Raw genomic sequence first — 22,581 nt, forward strand, 5'->3', positions numbered from 1 at the left:
CCCCGCCAAACAGATGTAGTCCCGCCAAACAGGATTTATAAGAAATGAGTACGAGGAGCTATTCCTGAGGCTGCAGTTCACGCCTCTTACAAACTGGCTCGCTCTACTGCAAGCTTCGCTGCTAACTGCCCTCTGAACTCTCCCTACTTCCGGTCCCGGTATTCCCGCTCCACCGATCCCCCGTCCACATGACAGACCTATCACGTGAGTGGGAGCCAACAGAGTCAGACAGGGGAAGCCCATAACACTCTACAAAAAAGATCACAATGCAACTTATAACAAATACAAATAACCATATGGACCCCAGCAGAACTAAAACACAAAATCGTTACAATAATAATAATAATAATAATAATAATAATAATAATAATAATAATAATAATAATAATAATAATAATAATAATAATAATAATAATAATTTATCAATATACAATTGTCTAAAGCTCTTAACTGAACATTCAGATTTCATGTTTTTGTTTTCTTTTTGGATCAAAAAAGTGACCTAGAGTAACCCTGACTAACAGGATTCCTTCTTTTAGTTCACTTCCTATCTGGACTCAGAGAGGAGGCGGAGCATTTCATCTTGAAATCATGTTGTGTCTGCTTGCAGAGTAATTTTTTTAGCGATTTATACTCCACTGGTCTACACTTTCTTGCTTTGGAAGAAAGTGTCTGCAATTAGGACATGGCAGATTTGCTACATCTTGAACTTATTTGATTCCACACATATTTTGTATCACATCACTCACACACATTCACTTTCATGTGATGATGTCACTGTAATATTTGCAGCTGACTAGTGATTGGACAATTCAAGAATCCTCTGAAAAAATGGCGATGACTTTGTGGAAAAAGTGTTCTTAGCAACTTATTAAACAAAACCCTTACAGGCCGTACTATTGCAGATGTCTCTGATGCTTGATATGTTTCCCTTTGTATGTTGAGAGACTCCACTTCTTTCAATGTTGAGATAAAAATATTGTTTAGTTGAACACACTTTTTTAAGCAAAACTGTTAAAGTTACCACCTTTCTTGATAGGATTGGAATAGTATTGGCAAGCCGACAACAGATCACACCACCTGCTAACAAACATCGGATAACTGAAACTAGAAAGTTGCCAATCAAATTTCCTGGCTGGGAGTGCTCATTTACACAAAATTTGTTTTTTTAAAAACCTTTAAACTTTGATTAAAGATTTATTATTCCATGGAGGCTGGTAAGGCACAAGTATTAATATATGTATGTAAACAGCAGCTGAGTGTTCCACTGCAGAAAGACCTGTTGAAAAAAAAAGGTTACATCATTTCCTGTGCAAAATCTCACACCACCAGAGGTTTTAAATTTCATTGGCTTAAAAGGAATCACCAGACATATGCTCAACCTTTGTTGCCTGACAAATTAAGTGTAGCTATTTTTAAACATCCTTTGTGTTCCAAGAGATACACTTTGACTGATCAGTAACAACTTTTCATAAACACAAAGTATGCATGCCACATCAGTTATGCCATATGACTTATTTCAACTGTTTATTCCAGAGGGTCAAACAAATATACAACTTAATATTTTTTATTCCTAACTTTTAAAATTGTAAATGTATTTATCAGCTTCTGGCTTAGATCTGGCTTGATGTTTATCTCCCTTATCAGAAATGGCAGAGTTTATTTAAACGTATCCTGCTTTCAAGCATTGCCCACAATTCTTTAACATAGTTGATGCTCATTCTTTGGGAATATGCAGGAACACTAAGCTGTTGATTTGAGATGAACAATTTGAAGGTAGCTCTTTTTATTCATCATTCCATCCACTTTCTGTAAAATACCAATAATATTAAACAGTATTTTATTTGAGGATGACTATTTTTATTAGCTTGGGTTGAATTTGGACCAAATTGGTTGTTTACAATCACACAAACTCATCAAAATGGAGTTATTGAAAGAATAAATCAGGCTAAAAATCAAGATTCTTGAATGGACTTTTGAAAGTCTTCAACTTTGTTCAGAAGAGCTGAAGTTGAATTGCCCTCTATTAAAAGCGTAACTCTTAAAAGCTATGACAAAAATGTAAAAACAACCTATTTAACTGAACTCAGTCACTGCTAAGAAGAGTGGGCCAGGAGACAGCTGATGGCTATGAAAACTTGGCCTGCAGTTTTCAACAAATGTCAGAGGAGGTTTATGTAAATTTCGAGCCGCATGTATAATTTTGATGTGGTTCTGAGAAAACATGCATATCAAGTTATTGCTCTTAAAAATCCCTGAAAAACAACAAAAAAATGCATCCATGCCAATGATGAGTACATGTCCATGTTTCACAGCAATCAAACATCAGCAAAAACAGACCAGACATCTTGTGTTGGCAACTGGTATAGTTTATTAAGCTGATTAAAATATTGCAGTAGTAAAGAGTGCAGCTTATGAAAGGTGATACAGTGATGAAAGTATAAAAAGTGGAAAAACATGATCTCATTTCACAAAAATGAGTCCACACAGTACAGTACAGGTATAACACATATAAATCTTCTGCATGTATAATAACAGTAATTGCCCATTCAGGATTTCACTCTGAAATCTAATATTTTATAATCATAATGCTCATATCATATCATATGTTAGTGTAATAATAAAAGCTATTAATAATAGTCACTTTATGTGTATAGATTATATATATAATGTATAGTTTATTAACATTGGTCATAATGCTACAGGATGCTGAAAGAACACTCGCTGGTGCTGCATCTCTAAGCTTCCACAGCTTTAAGTCTTTAACAGTAAGGGTGGGTTCAGGGGGCTGCTAATGGCTCACATGGTGCACACACTGGTGCAGCACAGAGGCTTCCACAGCCTCAGAAATAATTCATCTGTGTAACAATAATTCACACTTCATCAGCAGAAGGAATTACTATTAAGGCTGGGAAGATTATTGATTTTTAAAACTTTAATAATGTTGGATGTCTGTCCAAAATGATAAGCTGGGGTTAAAAAAATAAGCATCAATGTTCTTTAAATTAATGATAATATAAGTTAATTTACTAAAAACACCCAGTAAGATAAATATATGTATATATATTTTTTTTTAAATCACGAATGTACACAATAATCTGAGATCTATAACTGGAGTGCTATGCTAATGGCAGTAGTGAGTAACAGTACATTGATAATATTCCACATGGCAGGATGCTACCAGCAAATATAGGTAATAATATTGAGCTTAAATACAGTTTATAGCAGAAAAACTCTCAAAAGCAAGAAGAAAAATAATTATTTTTCTTAGATGCTTTTGATAATAAAGGAAACTGCAGGTACATCAGCTTTCTACTGACTCTCTATCACCACATCGGGTGGTTCTGCGTCATGCTGCTTTGGTACAGGTGTGTAGATGCGTCTCACAAAAGTTAACATTCTGTGAAGAAAAAACAGAGCACTTTCTCACTACTCTCAGAAGCTGGACATTTGGCTTTTGTATGGATGTTACAGAGGGGAAGAAAACAAACCTGCAAATGTTTGCTTTGAATATGTAGGACAGGATAATAAGTCCCAATATTGCCAGAAACAATAAGACTCCAAAGATGGAGTGAATCAAGATTTTTGAGTCTCCAACTGTCAACAGATAACATTAAATAATTAGAAAACTTAACATGGATTCATCAAAGGACTCATCTGATATGGTTTCTTTTAGAGGATTTTTAAATTACATAGAAATGAAGAAATAGAAATGTCCTTTATTGTCCTACAGCTGGAAAAATTCAGGTGTCACAAGAGGAAATTAAGATAAGTGAAAGCAAGCATGCTCACACAAAGTGAGAAAATATATTAAGAATAAGAAACTACTCCCAGAAGCAAGAGTAAAACATAAGAAAATAATTATATGTCGTTATTAAAAATAGAGTCATTATGAAGTAATGTAGAGCTGACTAGGTAAATTTAGAGAAAAAAACTTTACAAGAGGTGCATAAAAAAACAATAGCGAGATTATAAGAACTGTAAACAGGAATGTGCAAATAACACCAGGAATGTTATTTCAAGTACGAAAAACTACAAATCACAGTAGGGATGGAAAGACTTGTTTGGTTTGTTAAGAGCAGAGACTATTATAAAGTCTTACAGCTGCTGTGAAGAAGGATTTTCAGTAACGCCGCTTTGTGCACCTAGGATGCATCAATCTGCATGGATGCATTTCATGTTACTCTAAATACTTGAATGGTAATGGTCCAAAAAAGTTGTCATGTAAATACAATGTTGTGCTTCAAACTCACCTTGACCCAAGTTCATCACAGCACATGTTGCTAAAAAAAAAAGACATTTACAAATAAAACAATGAATAAACTGAAACTCAAGCTCTATTGTCAAGAAAAAAAATACAACTGATAGGGAAACAACTTATTTAAAAAACAAAAAACAAAACAAATTCAGGTGTTTTGATGAAATAATTTGTGCAACCAATACTTACTGTTGCAGTTGGCTGTGTAGTCTGTCAGTTCCTTCTCCTGAGGGAAATAAACAGCTTGTCTATTTACTTATTTATTTTATTATTCTCTTTAAAATAAACTTTAATTTGAATAAATATTGCTCATTTATACATGTGGAAAAAATAATCTAAATACAGTTTTTGTATGCTTCTCAAGAGTTTAAAGAAAGTCTGTAGTTTCCAAAGAATTGTTTGGACATTTTTTTTTTCTATCTTTTGTAAACATTTTATACCTCTGCTGACCAGCACTGCGCCATCCATAAAATGTAGACATGGCAGTCAGATGTCTCTAGAGTGTGGAGGCTGTCTGGATGTTTGTCTGAGCTGGTTGAGAGCACGGTCTGAAATAAAAAAACAAAATAAAAAAAGAACATTCATACACAATTTCCTGTTACAGTAAACCAGCAATCAGTGACGATTCTGCAAAAAAAACGGACCCCACTAGAATGACACGTAGAACAAAATACTGATTTCACCAATCTCAGTCTCTATTTTAGGCAGTATCTCTTAAGTGTAGAATTGTCCAGTTACTATAAATATCAGACATAAAAATATATTCAAGCATATTAGTTAGGACTGCATAGAAGCACAATAAGATCCCATAATCCCAGCTTGGAGTCTTTATGCATGGAATATGCATGTTGTCCCTGTGAATGCATGGGTTCAAAGATAAAAAAGTAAATGACCGTGGGTTAAAAAAGGGGGAAATTGTAACTTACAGTTTTGTTGCTCCATGAGGAATCACATCTGGCTGGCTGGAAATCAGAAGAATGAGACTCCAACGAGATGTTGTAAACCATCCGGGTGCCATTTCTTTTGACTGTGCAAACCAAATCCACAGCACAGCAGAAATTGAAAAGGAATGCTATGAAAAAAGGCATGAAACACAACAAATGTCAGTAAAAATACTAAATACAAGGCGTAATTGTTTCTCACTGTGGTAATTTCTATTGTCTCTCTAAAAAAAGCAATATAGTCAATTTAAGATTTCACACACACAGTGTGGTTTACACACACAATCTCTAAATTTATCTCTACCCAGTGTGTCACATCTTGAATATTTGAAGACACGCCAGATGATGCAATAAATCTCAGAGAAAAGTTTTTTTTACTCTGCGGCGGGAACTGTCTGTTGTCACACAGCTTGAAGACAAATAAGTTATGCAAATATTACCGTATATGAACAGCGCAGCTTTCTTCCACAGCTCCATCTTAGCCGTAGACTTTAGTTTATCACTGTACTCTTCCACATCGATGGTGCGAACTACAGATCAGATCACAAGTTGTCAAACACACGACACTCGTAGATGATGTTGGTTGTGGAAATACCCAAACCAGGCAGCTTTTTTTTATATATTTTTTTTTATTTCAAAGTAAATTACACACGCGATCTGCAAAGATAAACTTCAGCTTTAAGCTTACAAAGCTAACGCGTATATCATCAAAATAATTTACGGCACTAAAAACGTATTAAAATCATACACTTTTATCTCTCTTTTATAGTGTTGTGACATTTTGGATTTGCCCGTTAATCATAAATTGCTTTTATTTTGAAAATCTTTTTTTTTTTTTTTTTTTTTACTCTATTAAAGAACGGATGATGCAAGGTTACATTAATGAAGCGAAGATACGAAAACGCCGACGAAGCAAAAGTCATAGAAGTCCTGTAGTTTTGCGTAAATAAATCACAAGAATGAAGTTATTAAGAATATAAATATTAATTATTACTGAATCAAAAATACAGACAGAATCAAAATAAAGATTAAATCAATCTTTACATTTAATTATAATTTGATAATTTTCACACCTTGAGACAAGTGACCAAAACGGTGCACATGTTGACATGGCGATCTGATCTTAGTGTTGACGACATGGAGGTTTGGGGAAGAAATATATCTGATCTTCCTAGGTTAACTATCTGATTTAGATTGCTATTATATTAACATTTTCAATGCATATCATGCACACCTATACACAACTTATGCTCGTAGCAATGTGTGTGGGGACTGGCAGTAGCGTCACCATCTGCTTGGTGCCTCTATGGCCAGTAGATGGCAGCAAACATCTGGATCTGGTGTGAGAGCTTAAACTGGAGCCATAAAGGACAGATGCGTAAAAACTGGGTAAAGAAAGTAGAAGACAGATTATTGAGAGGAAAACTTTCAGGGGCAGCTGGAGAGAAAAGAATCCTGGTGGGGCTAAAGTGGCAGCAGATTGCCCTTCCTAGTCCATTATAAGAAGTGAATATAACGGTCGGAAAATCACTACAACTCCACAATAACACTGCATTCTTCATACAGCGACATAACATGTAAAGCTAAATTAGCTAAATGACAAAGGTATGTTCAGTAACTTGCAATATGTACAGAGTTTGATCCCAAAAAAAACCCCACTCTCAACAACTAACCAAATCAGACCCAAAACTGAAAAATTCCAAACTAATTAATCTATAATGGCCTACAAGCTTAAAGAAAAACTGGCTTAATTTGGCAGAGAAACTGAATTTTTGAGAATTAACTGACAGCCTAAAAGAAAACACACTGTATTAAATAAACATGGCTATAACCATAAAATTAACTCAGAAATCAGAAGGTCATACAACCTAGACTTGACTTCCAGGAATCTATGGTTCTGTTATGTTTAGGTGAAATATGGGGTTCATATATTTTATGATAGGTTCTGAAAAACAAAATGTTGACCTGAGAGCTTCACACACTCCTCGGGAAAACGTTTGACCCGTATTAACCCTTGCTCCATATTTTAAAAGCATTTAGTTTGACTTCCTGCCCTGTGTCATTAACTGAAATGAGTCACGCCACAAGAAAACAGTCAGACAACTTCCAACACTTTCATATTTAACTGCATGCATGACAGGCTGACCCTGAAGTGGAATGGCTAGTTATGTAAATAACTACCTTTCCAATTCTTCACGCCTTTCTTAGAAAGTTACTATCAGTAGACGTAATGGTTCAAATATGCAGGTAAACAAGTGACGGAAGACCTGATGAGCTCACTTCCTGTTACATCACCCTCACACCACTAACAGTTTATTGGTTAAATACATCACACCACCCAAAGAGCCCCACCTTTTTGTGGTCATCTTGGTTTCTTAGTGCTTCTTACAGTTTTGGTTTGAGATTTAAATACACTCAGCCTCATGAAGAATGTCATCAACTTTGGGCTTTTTAATGAATAAATGCATGTTTTCCAGGATGGCATAATTATGAGTCAAACATTTTAAAATGGTTTATTTCACAATTTCCTCAATCTTCATAGGGTCAAAGTTACACACATAAGTTAAAATACACACTTTCACCAAACCGGCATGTTATGCAGCTAACTGTAGTGCCTTGTATTCTGTTATGTTTTTATTATTATTAAATATTGGACAAGATCAGACATATTAACCCTCTTATTGGATTGGACCAGATAGGCCAGTATTCACTTCTCATTTATTCGCAAGCTTTATGATGCTTCTGATCTCTGTTCTTTCCTTTGACATTTGATATATTCTGTACACTGCAGACCAGAAACACCCAACAGTTCCAGTTGTCAAACTCCCACAATCTGGGACCCGTCAATCTCACACAAATGCTTCTCCTTACCCATTTTTTTTTTTTTACAGGTTCTAGTACATGAAGTTTGAGGACCAAAGTTGCACCCACTAACAGGATCCACGATGAGCAGATCCTATTCACTTTACATGATGAGTGTGCATGCTCCCTATTGCCCTATTAAGTACTACATCAATAACATAATTTTTTTTTATTTACACACTTGAAGTATGATTCCAGTTGGACAATTTACCACCTTTCTTGATAGGATTGGAATAGTTCATTTGAGTTTATTTGGTCTGGATTCGGGTCCAGGTTTCAACCATCTGACCCAAACCGCGAACCCCAGATGAACAGAAATAAGTTTTAGTGTTTGAATTCAGTCCAACGTCCATCAAAGCTCAAGCTTAAAGCTAAATCAAGCTTTTGACCAGAACCTGATCCAGGCTAAAGTGAAGCTCAGACACTTTATGTTTAGAATAGCGTGATTTATTAAAAGCACTAGAATAATAAAGAGCAGTACATGAAAGGTGGTAGTGAGGGGACATGATTTCATTACACTGGAAAGAATCCAACAGCACGTACAAACATTTTGTATGTATAATATTTCATAGTATATAGTCATAATTAATGCTCATATCTTATTAGTGTTACATTAGGAATTATCCATTATATTTATTTAATGTGTATATAAACATAATATATCATTTAATAAATAGGTCATAATGCTACAGGAAGCTGAAAGAACACTCTCTGGTGCTGCATTACTGGTCTCCAAGCTTCCACAGCTTTAAGTCTCTCATTTCCACCAGGGGAGAACTTAGGATGGGGGCGGACGGGCTACAGCGCTGCTAACGCCTCTCAGAGTGCACACACTGGTGCAGCAAAGAGGCTTCCACAGCCTCAGAAACAATTCATCTGTGCACCGATGCGTCAGACCTCATCAGCAGGGGGATTGTCATCAAGGCTACGAGGCTAATTAAATTTAAAACAATAATGGTGTTGTGTGTGTGTGTGTAGCACAAATCTGGCATCTGGCTTCTTCTCAAAAGATGCAACCCAATCTCAAAGCATAGCTTGCAAAAAAAAAAAAAGTTAATGTAAGAGAAATATTGTTTAAAACTATATCAATACAGTTATTGTATAAAAACCACTTTTGGAAATAAAAACAACAGTAGGATACAGATGGAAGTAGTTAGTAACAGACAGAACTTTAGATTTTAGTGTAGATAATCATTTCAGATATTAGTCCAACTGTTTCCTAAAGCTACATGACGTCTTCTATAGTAATAATGCAGAAGACAAATCTAGTGAATAATAGTGAAACATCACTGAACTGAAATCCTCCACTTTACACATTGATGGCTCCAGGTTCGGTATTTTCCCTTTTCACAGCTCTGTACGCTCGTCCAATGAGGCTGCAGTGGAGGGTCCTGTCAATCCCAACAAAGCATTGTCTCAGTATCATCAGAATCAGTGTTATATTTGGAGGTTATGGAATAAAAACAACAACCTGTATTTGCAGAGCAGGAAAATGGTAGTGATGAGTCCAATCGCTACTACGATTCCAATAATGGCTCCAATTCCAGTGTTTGACTGATTCTCTATTAACAGATAACAATACATAATTATACAGCTTAGATTATAATCAATAAAAGGAAAATCCCAAACTCTATTATTTTAAACTTTTCAAGCATCATACAATGAGAAATAAATTCAGGATGTTTCACCTTCATCAGTGGGTTTAGTGGTAGGGCTGTCTCCATGACGAGAGTTCTTGCTGTCACATGTTGCTGAAAACGGGAGACATTTTTAATCAGACAAAAATGAATAAAAATGAAATTCTGAATGAATCTAGGGGGAAACAAATGCTGATACTCATTTTATGTAAAACTTGTAAATAAAAACTTTAAGGGAAAAAAACTGCAGTATATAAAATTTACTGTTGCAGTTTGCTGAAAAATACGTCAGTCCTTTTGGCATCTGAGGGAAAACAGAGAAAGAACAGAAATTGTTATACAAATTTTATAATATATAGTTTAAGCATACACTATATATATATATATATATATATATATATATATATATATATATATATATATATCCCCACATCTGAAATTACGGATGTGGGGACTGTAATTTTAGTCAAAAATGTAACACCTGTGAGCACTGTTGGGTCCAAGTCACATTGGCAAGGCATTCGGACGTTTCCAGAGAGCTGGAGTTGTGTCTCATCACCAGTGCAGTTTTGTTGTTATTGGCTGCAAGCGTGGTCTGAAGTCAAAATACAAACAGGAAGAGATCAGAGCATCTTACTGGACCTAAATCAAACCATGAACCAGAACATGGTTTTAAAAACAAGGACCACTTTGTTTTATTAACTCGAAAGTTTGACATTAGCAAGTGTTCATTTATTTTTAAATTTTAATAGAACATAAAGGAATACGTGTATTTGTAAAAAGGGTAAATGTATGCTTTATAAATTTCAACATAATTTTTAATAGCATAATTTAATTTTCTAAACGTTAACATTTATCGAGTGTTCATGAGCTAAATTAGTCCCATCACTAAAATGATTTTATATAAGGGCAAACTGTACATGAATAACAGCCATACACGGTTCCAGGCAGACTAGATGGCATGCATTTGACAAAATGTTTATTTCAATCCATAAAAACAGAGACTAGATTCGGGTCTTGACTTGAACTTTAGAAACATGACTTGTAAACATCTCTGCAAGAAGAATGCACATTTTTCAGGGTAAAAACTTACATTCCCATTGCTCCACAAGTAGTCACACTTGGCTTCTAAGGGATCAGAGAGGTTCAGTATGTTGTAAAGCTTCCCGTTACCATTTCTGGTGGGCTTACAGTCAAGGACCGAAACTGCACTGCACATCTGAAGAAGGAAGGCTGAAAAAATAAAGTAATTAAACAGAAAAGATGCTAAAACACCAAATAAAATTCTTTATCTTTTAATTGTGGCTATTCTTCACGATCATTTCTAGACAGGGGCCAACAGAGGCCAGTGCCCCTGGAGTAAGAGTCCTTGTTATTGTTATTATAAAGAAAATACAAAATTAATTTCTTATGGTGATATGTGCTGACACAGAAACTGTAATTAATTTTTTTATTACCCTGACATTTTTACTTCAACAATTATTTAAATTGCATTTTTTCCTTAGACTTTGGAACTTAAGCTAAAAATGTAAACTTTTTATCTGTTACATCAGTCGTCTGTAACTAGCAGCTCCGGGATTACAAGTAGCTCTTTGACTCAATATCTTAAACCACTAAATATCGCTCTGTTTTGTTTGATTTTGTTTTAGTTTTTGTTTGATTCTTCTGAAGCGTTCATCGACCCCACCCTGAAAAACGTGCCTCCGTTACACACTAAACTATTAACAGAAAAAGTTTAAACACCAAAGTTTAACTTCTTAGTTGATAAAGAACATGATAAAACAACAAAGCGAAACAGCTTCCCATGTGTTATTAATGAAATTTTTGCTGCATGAGTAACTTTGGACCGTCAGGCGGCTAGCAGTTTGTCAGGCATGACGATGCAGTAAAGTATTACAAAGATTACGTAATAACTCACTGTCTGAGATCTAAACAAATTGTGAATAGTAAAGCTGTTCATCATCAAACAACCTAAGCGCTTAGTAACTACCATAGTTCAAAAATAAAATACTCACAAAGAAACACTGCAGCTCTCCATTGATTCCGCATCTTTTCCACGCTGCTTTTCTGTAACCCGCCAAAATGGCTGCGCTACACTTCAGGTAATGGACTCTTCAAAATAAAAGCCTACCTGTTTTGATATGCTGTGAATAAACCTTGCCTAGAAATAACACAATTTTAGGTTTACATATCTAAATTCTATATGTGATGAATAACTGAACTGCTGCTGGAGTCTCTCTAGGATGAGTGCATCAGTTAGAAAATAATGTTGATAATAAATTGATTGGTGATCTAATACTAAAACTGGAGCTAAAATTCAGAGAAGGTGAAACAACAATTACTTACTAGCAGCTCCGGGATTACAAGTAGCTCTTTGACTCAATATGTAAAGAAATGGATTAAAAGAGAAAACAACTCTTAACAAATGTATTCTATGCAAAAGTACAAAGCTCACTTATTGCCACACATCTATATTTTATCAAAAGGATATGTGTTGGGCTTGCATGGGACTTTGTTAGTATAAGAATCTCAAGTAAAACAAATGCCTATCCATACTTATCTAATTTAATTTATCTACAACGAGAATTATTCTTTATATAATTATCACTAAAATGATTGTTTTTATTTGATACAATTCAGAAAACATATTGAATAAACACCAACAATTTTCTTTTTTTTTTTTGCAGTTTAGAGGATTTTATGCATAATGTATATATATATATATATATATATATATATATATATATATATATATATATATATATATATATATATATATATATATATATATATATATATATATATATATATATATATATTTTTTTTTTTTTTTTTACAATTTACTTTTTTGTTGAGAAAGACAATAAGTCTAAATTGCTGATATTAACTAGTTAATTAGTCAGGCAGTATATGCAGCCAACATGCAGTCAGCTGTGTAACAGATTTGCTGCTTGTGGTCTTGTAGTTTGGAAAACATCAATACCCAAAGAGTAAATAGACTTTTTGGGTTCCTACAGTGACTCTCCATGTTTTCTAGGGCTGGAAATATTTCCATGTAGCCAAAGCCTTTATTCTGGATACAACCAATTTGGTCATTTCAACACCTAATGAAATTTAAAAAATACCTATTTAAAAATCCTTTACTTTAAGCAAATAGGATAATTTGCACCAGTTTTATTTTTTAAGATAATACAAATTTCTTGGAGTTTTCACTCATGTTCTTGGGAACCTATTGATGATCCAACTGAAGGTTGGATCAAACACAGTAACACCGCTGCAAATGAATGAAAAAGAAAAGGATTCGTATGTTGCAACAGTCCAGTCAAAATCCAGACCTCAACCTGACTAAAATATTATAGTGAAACTATAGTGAGACAGCATGATGCTGCCGCTATCATCTGATTGTAGTGATGTGGTTAAGATAATGTAAGGTTTTAGTTTTCCTCCACACATTGTGATTTGCAGGTGGGCAGTGCAACTGATTCTTCCTCCTTTGCTGTATATTTTATCAGGTTTATTGAGTTTATTTAGCCAATAAGAACTAAAATACAAAAGTTTATTACTGACAAATCAAGATTATACATGTATGTTGGAGGCAAATGTTATTTTAAATGTATTTTTTCCTAAAACGAGAGAAAAAAAAGTATCACACACACACACACACAAAAAAAGATAATTAGATTTTTATTAAAATTTATGTAATTTAAATTAATGCACAAAACAAACGCCAAAAATAACACTGGGAACAGTCGCTGTGGGGGAGGCGGTAAAAACAGTAAACCGAATATCACTGTAACATATTTTGACAAATGGCGTCCGAGTGCCAATAAAAGCTCTTCATCCTCTTAATGATCTCTTTACCAAATCTGAATCCAAGAGTTCAAATGAACACATGAGAGATTTTCAGTAAAAGTAACTGATCGACTGCTCCTTGTTCTTATTACAGCCTTGAGCCTGAGTGAGAATTCTGAATTGGCAATTGCTTTTAATAAAACCGCTACACACAACGGTATCAACGTATCCGTCACACAAATTTAGCTCAGGGATTCAGAGTTGTTATACAGTTTTTCAAGTTGAGGAGGAAAAGCAGTTAGTGTGAAAGCAAAAAGGTGTTTGACATTAAAATCCCCTCACATGAATTCTGTGCTTTTAAAGATGACTGAAAGCTGAGTGCAAAAATAGTTTTTGCAGTAGAAAAAAATAGGATTGTCACTTTGTTTTGACACATTTTTTAAAGCTTTTGTGCCCACTGGAGTTGTGACACGCATATAGGTAGTAACTTCCTGCTGAACACAATATGGATCTCGCGAGTTAGCGTCCAATCTGCTAAAGAAAACAGATTGCGGTAGTCGCAGTGTACACATACATAGGAGTGATAGGTAAAAACAAAACATAATAACAGACTGACTGTAACAAAACATGGAGCGGCTGCATGTTTTTTTTTTTTTTGTCCCATTGAAAGTAAAGGTTTGTATTGCTTTGGCCTGTTGTGTGAGCAGTCAGCTCGTGTTGTCCTTCTCTGCTCAGGCAGATTCAGAGCCATCAGAGATCCACAGATGGTTTGAAAATGTGGCAGCAGGGAGAAGCTGGAAAAACTTACTGATTTCACAGGCTTCTGAATCTATTCTACCAGCATTTTGCCTTCTTTTTTCCCCCTGGTTTTCCCTTCTTCTTGGCAGAGGCTTTACGTTAGAACTCAAACGTGTCGTTTTGTGCAGCCGAGTCTGTCTCGTCTTGGTCCCATTTGCCTGTGGTGAGGCACTCTTCATTGTTCAAGTCCTGAGGGTTTACCCCAATGTCCAGGACCTGGGGGTTAGTGCGAGACTCAGCGAGTCTGTAAAAAGCAAAAGAAAATGACACATTTTAAACTTAACTTAGACCTCTGGATGACAAAAGACACAATGTTTACTTCATGTGTGGATGAAAAAAACAAGAAACAGTACAAATATTTCTGGTCATCACTAGTCTCATTATATTTGACTTCCAATGAACAGCACCTGCTCTTGTAATTTTCATAGATGACACTTGTAAAACCATATAATAATACAAGTCTCAACAGTGACACATCACAAACCTGTGTCTTGATGTTTCCTGAGCTGTGTGCTGCATTTGACGTTGATCATAACGTTGATTAGACTTAGAACAGTCTGATGGAATATTAAATATTGTGGTAAACTGATTCAAATATTACAGGTTATTTTGGGACATACATTTGGCAAATATACATTTAAGCAAACAGAGATCACACAGGTCTGGAGTTCCTCAGGGTTCCAATCTCATCCTACTTTAATTATTAGACTTTGTGTTAAACTTGCAAGGTTGTTGAACACTTTTTTTTTTTATCTGCATGTTCCACTAATACAAAATGTGAAGCAAAGGTTGGCTTGATTCCAAAGTATGGTAAAGGATTTCTAAACCATCTTAGATTAGATTAAATCTGGACTGAATTATTTGCCATCAGATTTTTTTAAAGCCCATTTTGTAAATTTGTTGCTTTGGTTTTGTCTGTAAACATTCAAAAACTACAAGTACTAATGCTATGTTTGGCCTCTAAAAATAGAACCAAAAGAAGCCCCTTTAATTTGTTTCAAATGAATGCGTATTAAACTTTTACGCATACTCGACTTCATATTGTTTTTAAGGCTTGTGAAGTCGTTTCAGACAGAGTGGGAACTCTGAACATCTCATACCATCTGTATGCTGATGACACACAACTGCATATTTGTGTTTTACTACCTGACCACAATCCCTTACAGTTACTGCGTAAGTCAAAGCATGCCTCCGCAAGAATTGTTTTTAGCTTTTCTACAAAAGACGGAAGTTGTTATTTTTACTCCAATTAAGAAACAATATCCTGCTAGTCTCAGGAAGGGTTAAAATTCTAGAGAGTACAAAAACACTGGTGCTGTTATGGACTCAAACTTAAATTTTAATCAACAAAAAGTCCAACGCGGCAAAGTACCAATGCCAAAAAAAGGTTTCTTGTCAAAACGGAGAAAAAGTTATGACATACTTTCATTTTCAGAGTAATAGTGTCTTTATGGTCTCAACAAAGGAAAAAAACAGCACAATACAGCAGCTACAACAGCTAACAAGGAAAAAAAAAAACCTTCAAACAGGCTGGAGAACTACTGATTCTATGCACTTAAAAGATTACAAGAAAGTCTCACTGCTTGGAAGCAAAATATAAAGAAAGAAGGAATGACTGAAGACTTCTTTCAGTCCATGTTTCTATTTATGATAATGAAAGGTGAAAAGAATATTTTATACACACCAATTACAGCAGAGTTAATTTTATCATAGTGTACCACAATCTGCTCTGTTAGCGCTACATGTGAACGCACAGTCAGTGTCAAAGGTGCAAAAGTGATGGATGTGATGCAGAAAAACAAGTTCGTACATTGGTGATGAAGACGTGGACACAGTGGCTGAAAGTTCCTTAGGCTCGAGTCGACTATGTTAAAGGGTGTAAACTATTTCAAAAGTAACACAAAGCTACACGCTGAAAATGTTCTGACTGAACACAGATGAGCAGGCTGGAACGGTGGGTTGATGAGGAGGAAATGATTCATGACAATTGTTACCTGAGTAGGATTCAAAGCTATCCAGACTGCGGCTGAGGGGTGCAAAGGAAACATCACAAGTCAGGGAACAATTCAGCTTACTTGGAGTGGCTCCTCCGAACCACTTCCTCATTATGATATAAATTGTCCATTTCTTCTAATGTAGTTTGATTTTATTGGTACAAATTTAAATAAGACCAGTAACATGTAACAACTTTTCCCCATGTTGTTACATTATAACCTCAAACTTCAGTTTTTTTTATTTAGATTTAATGTGACAGACCAACACAAAGAGAAGAAAAAGGAGAACCTGTGGAATCCTGAAGGAAAACCTGTTATTGACATATGATGGGGTTGTAGGATCACCTTCCTGCAGGACGATGTTCTTAGAAGTACAAGCAGGTCCGCAGCGGAGCGGTTTGGAGCAAAACATCTATGTGTTAGAATGATCCGAGTCAAAGTCCAGATCTAAATGTTAATGGGGTTTTGGTGACAAGGGTTGCAAACTGCTGTACAGCCACATTGAAAGGACTCTGTGTGTGCTTCAGCTAATTTGTAAAGAAGAATGAAAATAAGAGACGGTTTTATATGTGCAAAGGTGGTAGAAATACAGAAAGACTTGAACCTGACAGGAAAAGATGGTTTTGCCAAGGATTTGTAATCCTAAAAAATCAGGGAAAGCACAACTTGTCCTCCTTAGTGTTGGTCTGTGATTTAAAATCAGAATAAAATGGGACACGCTGTGACAAAGTTCAAGGCTTATAGGAAGACACTGAATTTATTTTTAAAAAAGTTAGGGTAATGCACATAATCAGCCAGCAGATGGCAGCAGAGATTCAGATTGCAACAAGGTTGGACTCAAACGTCTGAATTTGATACCAAATATTGCCTCCAGGATAATCTCCACTGAGTTCAGAGAGACATCAAATACTCCACATCCTGGCTTTAATCCTTTATCTCTATCTAAAGTTCAACTGCAACAAACACAATCAGCTTCCAGCCCGACGTGCAGCCCCATCACTGCTAGCACTGTGAGCATCCTCATTAATCAAACTGGAGACTAACGGCGTCAACGTGTAATTACAGTGTGAGCAGACAAATAATCATCTAATGACGGGTCTGAAATGGCTTGTTGGAGTCTGATTAAAAATACTCAGGATCCAATTCTCTTTAGCAGGACAAGACAAAACAGCACTTATATTAAAAGGGAATAAAGCCCAACCTGGCAGCAGATCAACTTATTTCAGACGGAATCAACTTCTAAATATTTTTACGTTCCGTTTTTCTACCAGAAGAACACTTTAAAATACTTTTTTTGTGGCTAGTTTAGGATTATTCTTCCTTTGATTGAAATTAAAAATACCAAATTGTGTCTCAAAACAGAAAGATTTGTCGATGGAATATAAAATCACTGTGTGGGCCTCAACTGGAGCCTACATACTGAGCATGACTCAGGTCATGCTTCACTCAACATGACCTGTTCAGCTAAACTGGAGTCTCTTCCTGCCTCTCCTGTCTGCTGGAGGGAGAGGCTGCATTTTATTATTTGATCAGGCAAGCCCGAAGTGAAGACTTGGAAGTCTTTGTGCCTGTTTAATTTCAGGAAACCCTCCAAACGTCACAGCACCACTCACCTTGAAAACGCCTCGTCCAGACCGTCCTCCAGCTCCTGTCAGACACAACACAGAGAAATGTAAGGTTTTCCCGTGAAAACATGCATGCATGTAAAACTCGCCTTCTTTCCCTGTTATCAAAAGTCCCACACCCTCCTCTGCCATGTGTGCATTAGATAAGACTGCTTCTGTTCAATAGGCTATTGTCCACCTTAATGCGGCTGCAGCGCAACTATGGTGCCTACTTTGACCACAACAAGTAAAGTACATCACTTGGTAGCATTTAATCAGTATTTCTATGAGGCATTCTTCTTATCAAACCCCAGCAGCTGAGACATGTTGGCCAACACTACTCTTGTCTTACCCAAACGGTATTGTTGTTCTCCGTCGCGTGATTATGCACCATGAAGGGATCCGACTCGGCCGGCTTTGTTCCTGAGTGGGCCTGCGCTGCTTTGGCTCCCTCTGCGAACTCCAGGAGAGTCCCTGTGGCTGCATCTGTAAAACACAGGAAAAGTTCACTCCATTTGTGCTATTCTATTACTACTATACTATTGCTTCATAAAGCAGATATTAGTTTCAGGCATGTGTGAAATAATTAAAGCAGCAATGGAACTTATTAATCAACGATCTGCTGGCAGCAGAGTGCAACCTCCTGACTTTCATACCCAACACCCACAATGTCTCTGGTCTGCAACGGGATTGGTTCGTATTAGCACACATGATGATTAATGTGCATCAACGCTAATCTTGGTCCAGTGCTCATGCATGGGTCAGTGTGTGTGATTTTTAATATCCGCACCATCCAAATCCAATATGAGAGGCAATCTCTAGCAGAGAGTAATCCACAATACAGAGTCACCTGCTGCTGCAAGATCTCATGACAACTCAGACATGTTTAACTTTACAGCATTTTGCCCTATTAGAATGTTCTAAGTTGCAAATTTAGGTACTGTGTAAATTTGCTCCTATTGAAAGTTTCCACTTGGTGACATGGGAGATAAACCTTTGAATAAGACTTTTTTGATTTCAGGGTTGATGAAAAAGCAAAAACACAAAAAAAACAATGCACCTGGTTTGGCTGTGTTGCTGGATTTTACATGGATTGGACCGATTTGTCTCAATAAGTGTCTACCAAAGACATTTTTGGGGAATTTAATTAAATTAGATGGTGGAAATGAAGCAGATAACAGGCAATGACGGTAAAAGCCTGTTTGTCACATTCTCAGAATATTTGAGGATGTTTCTCTGGCATCTGTAGAAACTAACCTCATATGTATATTTCCATACAAATCATTATATGAAAAGAAAAAAAAAAATCATTTTACTGAGAGAGAATGTAAGCGTTAGTTGTAGTTTGACATTCAGCCTTGTGTAGAGTTAGACCACTGGTAAGGAAGATGACACTCCAGCAGGAGAAATCCCCCGGCGATCAGGATGGGCTATAATTTAGAGCCGCAGTAAGAGACGCCGTTCCAAGAGAGAGCTGAAGGTATCATGTCACATCAATAAAGCTGACTCACCTTTCAGCAACGCCGCTGAGCCGTGACGTGCTATTTGATCACAGTGAAGGGTAGAAGAATGTAACCTTCTCATTTAAAAAAAAAGATCTTTCTCCAACTTCTATTTTAGAGAATTGTTCTGTCTTTTTCCCAGAAGCACTATAAAGCTTCATCCCACTGTACAATTATGCCAATTTGCCTTGAGGAAATTCCTTTCCTCTGGCAGCCGAATGACCCAACAAGTCCAAACGTGTTGACACAGAGCCCCTGCTTTTGTGGGAAAAAAAAAAAAAAGAGTCGAAGACTTGCTTCTCTGAGGATTATCTCCAAAACACCCACGTGTCATGAAACGTTTCACATTCAAGGCCACATGTAGTGTCAGGATGGATTTAGAGAAGAGATCCCTGTCTGGCCTGAGACCAGCTGGCTGAGCAGAGGATGGAGAGTGGATGTTTTCAAATTTTCACAAAATTCAGGCTTTTAGAAAGATCAGCAAGGGAACAATGAATAATGTAGTGTTTAGTTCTGGTATCAGAAACAGAAAGGCTCTCTGTGAGCGAACCCTGCAGCTAGTTTAGAGAAAAAGAACCAGGATATTATCTGCATGAGTAGATGTCCACATGTTAATGGCCGTTTCATCTTACTAATTCAAATCAAACACAGTCTTATTTATGCTTTTAAACTAACTGGGCTTCCTCTGTATGATAATTGCTGTTACTGCAGATCGTCACAAGGATTATTGAGGCAGGATTTTCTTCAGCACATCACAACGCGACCGAATGCTTCTAAATTAAAGAGTCGATCATCATCAAACACGTTCACCTTAAACTGTCTCTTCCTGTTCAGATTCATGGCGTCTTACTGTGAGAATCTAGCCGACCTGCAGCTCTGATGCAGGCCAACCTTTTAACGAGTGGCCGAACACTCTTCCTCTCCCCCCCGAGGATATGATTGCAGTGACAGCGAGGGTGAGAAAGACGTGATGACGGGTGACAGGACTCACCTCCTCCCTTCAGGCTGCCCAGGCTGGCCGAGCTGTCCGACTGAGAGCTGCTGGCTCCTTCGCCATCTGAACCCGACTTTACTCGCTTCTCTTTGTCTGTGGACGACAAGTCAGCACAAAGAACAACAAGTCAGTGAAGGTCAAGAAGGTGAGACCAACTCTTCTGCAGTGCACTGCTTAAAGTACTGTTATTTTTCTAGCGGCTGAAAAATAAATAAAAGTAGCATTTTTGACAAACGGGTCAAACTTAGCTGGATTTTATTTCTAAAGCCATCCATCATTATCCCTCTACTTCATAGTTATTCACTAGTTTACATTAGTCATTCGCATGAAATCACAATAATACTCTGATGTAGTAATGCAAGGAAATGTGAAGAAGAAATTAAAGATGCAGGTCATCAATTAATGAGTTCATCTAAAGCTGATTGATTTCAACGCTCAACAATTAATTGATAAGTGGCCATTTTCTTAAAAACCTGACTTTTTTTCTCTTGTATCAAGAGGGTCGACCGTCTGTCCATTAACAAAGATGGATTAAAAATATATAATTCAGCATATTTTTCTCAGTGTGTTGAATATTTAAAAAAATAATAATTTCCACATTATTTTGCGTCAGTTGTATTATACAACTCCTGAATAAACAGAAAATTTTGTTTTTTCTCACATTAGACATATTTATAAGATCTAAGTGTGTGTTAGGTTGCTGAACAGAAACATTAAAGATGAAAAGAATAAATGACGCCCTCTTCTAGATGGTCGCCAAACTACAACACTAAAAGAAGACTTAGGTGGATGTTAATCGATTGGAACCAATTTTAATCTAATAAGTCATTAATCATCAATTACTCGCAAGTCAATTAATTATTTGCATCCCTTACATGAATACAGCAAAGCACTGTAAGAGAGTAAACAGAAGAAGTTAAAGTGGCTCCTAAAACATCTGTTGGCTTGACCCTACAGGAGGGCGCCGTCTGCACCTCTAGAGGCTTCTTGTGCATAAATACCGTAGCAGAACATCTGGGTGAGACGGATAGAGAGCTCTACCAGCCGCATCCTGTTGAGACAGGTTTCAATAAAGTGCAAGTCACACAACACGAGCAACAACAGCCGGCTGTAGACTTCCTGCAGTGCAGCGCTACTTTAGAGCCTCCTCTTGCAGAGCGATTTCTGGGCCTATATTTATCACCCTTTCACAGAACGGCTGGTCTGAATGGCACCAATAACTCAGCAAAGGTTGAGACTTCTCCCTCAGAGGACAAAGGTCTATTCATAGGACAAAGCTGGACAATGCATTTGCACAACACTTCACAATGTCGACTCCATGACAGATTATGTATTGTTCTCTGACATTCTGGTGGGGAAATCTAAAGGTCAAACAACATGGCACCAACTCTCACGTTTTAGGAGTGAAAGGTGAAACTAACTTTTTAGGCTGTCTATTCGAAAATACTATTTTATGTATGAAATTGCATATCCGCTTTTTATTTCAACAACATCAAAACTTGAAAAAAAACACAATGCTTTTGCTCAGTTTTACTACACATTTCACAAGGTGGGACAGCAGGATTATCACTCCGCCGGGCTGAGACTGATTTTTTGTGGACATGTGAAAAAAAGTGTACACGCCATGTTTACTGCGTATGGGCGCAACTGCTAACCAATTGAAGCAAGCGCAGGTACCGCAGCAATAACAATGTTACTCGTGTTACGCTGCGTGCACAATCTCTGCACTGATTAAGATTCATCCACATCAGCGTCCTGAAAGCCTAAAACTGAAATGAAACTGCCAGCATGACCTAGTTCCTGATCGATTTGGCTGACAGCTTTACAAATCAGAGAGGAAATCAAAGAGGCTTGAACTACCAAGAGCTCAGTTGATCCTGACATAACAGTTCTAATGTTGCTGAAAACTGTAAATCTACACCCTTAATCTCAATATATGCTCATTGTTAAAAAAGAAATTAATAGAAAACAACAAAAACTTCATATATGTGGCAGAATTGATGTTACCTTTAAAAAAAAAAATAATCAGCTTTATATCCTTTTGTTAAGCACTTTTTTCAATATGCCACCCTACATGGCAAGATGGATGCCAAAATTTGAGAAATTAAAGTTGTCACAGGCAGCCTTTCTTGTAATTTTATAGCAGTTTTTAAAGTTACACAGTTCTGCAAAGATTTTATGTCAAATAGCACTTCTTCA

The 22,581-nt window shown here is 36.5% G+C and overlaps 1 protein-coding gene across 3 annotated transcripts in view; it reads right to left on the bottom strand.

Annotated features, from left to right (window-relative positions):
- Positions 1–13,365: 13,365 nt before the first annotated feature.
- ldlrap1b (low density lipoprotein receptor adaptor protein 1b) overlaps positions 13,366–22,581 on the bottom strand; it is a 32,912-nt gene continuing 23,696 nt past the window's right edge. For 2 of the 3 annotated variants that reach the window (XM_044141973.1, XM_044141975.1), the window contains 4 exons: positions 20,380–20,475; positions 18,239–18,372; positions 17,896–17,930; positions 13,366–14,532 (listed from right to left, as the gene is read on the bottom strand). In XM_044141973.1, the coding sequence (XP_043997908.1) occupies positions 14,388–14,532; positions 17,896–17,930; positions 18,239–18,372; positions 20,380–20,475 (410 nt within the window). In that variant the 3' untranslated portion in view covers positions 13,366–14,387. Of the gene's footprint in view, positions 14,533–16,282; positions 16,315–17,895; positions 17,931–18,238; positions 18,373–20,379; positions 20,476–22,581 lie in introns of all 3 variants that reach the window. The other variant, XM_044141974.1, reaches the window with a different exon arrangement.

This window comes from Gambusia affinis, linkage group LG16 (genome assembly GCF_019740435.1).
Source record: "Gambusia affinis linkage group LG16, SWU_Gaff_1.0, whole genome shotgun sequence".
NCBI classification, from domain to species: domain Eukaryota; kingdom Metazoa; phylum Chordata; class Actinopteri; order Cyprinodontiformes; family Poeciliidae; genus Gambusia; species Gambusia affinis.